Source organism: Salvia splendens, chromosome 2 (genome assembly GCF_004379255.2).
Source record: "Salvia splendens isolate huo1 chromosome 2, SspV2, whole genome shotgun sequence".
Classification (NCBI taxonomy): domain Eukaryota; kingdom Viridiplantae; phylum Streptophyta; class Magnoliopsida; order Lamiales; family Lamiaceae; genus Salvia; species Salvia splendens.
This window is the reverse complement of record NC_056033.1, coordinates 17,982,721-17,985,928: the sequence shown is the minus strand read 5'-3', so window position 1 is coordinate 17,985,928 and position 3,208 is coordinate 17,982,721. Positions and strand designations below refer to the sequence as shown.

The 3,208-nt window shown below is 36.7% G+C and overlaps 1 protein-coding gene across 1 annotated transcript; it reads left to right on the top strand.

The window, feature by feature from the left end:
- The first annotated feature begins 546 nt into the window (after nt 1-546).
- On the top strand, nt 547-2,990 carry LOC121762319. Its single transcript, XM_042158163.1, has 4 exons — nt 547-813; nt 1,473-1,615; nt 1,921-2,025; nt 2,319-2,990. The coding sequence occupies exons 1-4, from the start codon at nt 745-747 to the stop codon at nt 2,734-2,736; spliced, it is 735 nt and encodes a 244-aa protein (XP_042014097.1). The 5' UTR covers nt 547-744; the 3' UTR covers nt 2,737-2,990.
- Nucleotides 2,991-3,208: the final 218 nt, after the last annotated feature.

Genomic DNA, 3,208 nt, shown 5'->3' with positions numbered 1-3,208 from the left:
TTGTTTGAAACTAATTGATTCAACGATATCAAGTTTTCCAAATTGAGTTTATTTGATTTTATATTTACATGATTACCCACAACTATAATGAGGCAAGATTTGATTTCTACATGTAAATATTTATTTGTTTGGTAAAAGTATGAATTTACTTGATATAATTTGGCATATATTGATATCGGTATATACCGAAAATTATGTTATATACCATATTTTCGGTATATACCTAAAATTACGGCATATACCGTATTTTCGGTATATCCCGGTATACCTCGGTATATGAAAATTCATACCGTTACCGTACCGAAATAAATCGGTAAGGTATGATACCTTACCGAAAATTGCGGTATACCGAAAATCCAGTATTTTCGGTATTTTTTCGATACGGTAAGGGCGGTATTTCGGTATTTTTACCCAGCCCTAGGTACTACACCTCCAGCTAAAAGTACAACCCCACTGAAGCACATACCTCGCATTATACGTAAAATATTTCGTATGGATTAAGGGTTGAGAGAGAATATTCCGTTTAATATATTTTTGCATTTCACCGCCACACCTCCTCGGTTTAAAGCCCCACCCTCTCTCTCTCTCTCTCTCTCTCGAATCGGAATTATTCTACAGAATATCACCTCTTTCGCCCCTTCTTTTCCGTCTTCTAATTTGTAGATTAACAGATTCATTTTCTAGGCCATTTTGTATTTCCTTTGATTTTTTCCGTGTATAGATTTAGGATAATCCTACATCGCCATGTCTGCTGATGAGATCTGTGATCAGAATCTAATTGACGGTGTTCGAGATCTCGCAGTGCAAGATCAGGTTCGACTGTTTGAGCTCTCTCCTTTTGTTTTTCGAAAATGTGTCTTAATTTTTTATTGTTTCTAGTCTGTTTAGGGCTCGATTCATTTGATTTGTTCCTGTAATTCGGATATTGTTCATTTCTTTGATGCGATCTAATGCGCAAACAAAATTCTTATTCGTTTGTCGCTAATTGAGTTGAAATTTGTGAATTCCAGAAAAAGAAATTGTTTCTGTAAGACTAGAGGAATTAGAATCTACCTATTGGAGTTTTTTTTATTATTTTGTCAGAGATTGTGCTTTTTTTTGGTTGATTGAGGTGAATTTGTGGATTTTAGGAAAGTTATGTGTTCCTATAAGATGAAGAAATAAGTATCTTCATATTGAATTTATTTTTTCTAATTATTTTGTCTGAAACATTCCTTATCTTTTGGTTGATTGAGCACTGACCTAACCTATTTGTATCAACGGAGAAATTAATTTCAACTAATTGAATATTTTTGTTTTATTGTTGTCAGATATGTTGCTTCTATGTTGATTGTACTGAATTTTTGCATTCCACAAGCCTAATGTGTTTATAACATGGATAAATTAGTAGTATCTATTCATTGAAATATTATTTCTAATATTTTGTCAGAAATATTGCCCCTTTGGTTAATTGATTTCAATTTTGTGTACAGAAGAAGGATTACTGTACAGAAACAGGGGAGACTAATCCTAACAGTAGTAGTATTGCTAATCATCACGGTTTCTGTGCAATCTGTTTGAACAAAATTGTTCTTAAAGAAACCGCTCTTGTAAAAGGTTGCGAGCACGCCTACTGGTTTGTCTTAATCTCTTTGTTATTTAAACTTACCAATAATAATATGCTTAATTGAGCATTTACTTTATGGGTGCTTAGAGAGTCATGTGTTTGGAGTTGAAACAGAATCTGAGAGAATGAAACGAGCATTGATACTATTTCCGATTGATTGCATGAATAACAGTGTAACTAAGATTGTGGCACTCAATTAAGTTAACATGTGATCCATGGATGTTTGCTTGTTTTTTCTATTATCTGATTCTTGCTTTGGAAGTTTTAGTGTGTCTATGGTTGTGAATTGCTTCTTATTTTGGTTGTTTCTGTAGTGTGACCTGCATCCTAAAGTGGGCTTCATGCAAGAAGGAACCCACGTGTCCTCAGTGTAAACATGGATTTGAGTTCCTTAATGTTCATCGGGCACTTGATGGGAGGTATGTTAGTGCATCTTTCTTCTCTTGTAATTAAACTCTCTGGGTATGTTTATCAGTTCTATTCAGGAAATGGGAAAAAGTGATATTTCGATTGCTAATATAAATTATGTTATGTTGTGAAATCTTGTTTAGATCACAGTTGAGATGGTAAACAGTCTTATTTTTTATTGATTATCATGAATAAATACCAACTTAAATAGAAGGAACATTCCATGTTGTTCAAGGTCAATGACTTTTTGAGGGAACATGTTATGTTATAGTAGCTAAGATAAATCTATTTCTGCTCTGAGCAGCATTCATGATTACATGTTCGAGGAGAGTGTCTGCCTTCTTCTAAGGGCCTCATGGTTTACACCTTTGGTTTTGGTGGAACGGGAGGAGGTAGCATATGAGGAAACAGAGGAGTACTATTATGAGGACGAAGAAGACCTGGATGACGTTTACTTAGATAGCTCCTCAAGTCTCCGCATTGGAAACCGTAGATGGGGGGGCAACGGGTTTGTTAGGGCAGGAAGGCAAGAAGCGAGGCCAGTTTATCGCCCGAACGTCCAGGACTCAGGTGCTGGCCCATCTCGCCGGGCAGAGAAGAAAGAGACCAAGGAAACAGTGGGGCGACGAGCAAAAAGGGCTCAGAAGCGCGAAGCTGCAGACAAGGCTGCTGCAGTGAAGCATCAGCAGCATCTAGCGAGGCTGGGCCGCTTGCAGGTATGATTGCAGTGGAGGAAACGTCATATGGGCCTCTTCAAGAGGCTCTTCTGTACAGTATGTAATTTCCTACATCAATGAAATAAGGAATACTCGATCCGGGACTTGAAACGATGGGCTGCATCATAATATATTGCACCTGCTGTCCTGCCAAGATTTGGTTTTCACCTTTGTTGCTGTAAATCCGTTGCATATACTAACTCTGCTTTTAGATTCTTCCTATAATATTGCTTCCAAGTAATGGAGTTTGCTTTTCTTTATAGTTTGGTTGTTTATATAGAAGTGGTTGGTGTTGGTGTTGGTGTTGGTGTGGGTATTGGCTGTTTATGAGTAGATGGGATTTGTAATTGTTAGCCTTCTAGTTGAGCATTAAGCAAGATGAGTCATTACTTTGGCGAAAATTGATTTAGTTACAGTTTTAGGCACGATTAGAACTTGTTTCATGTATTTTGGTGATGATAAGGATTAACTAGATGAA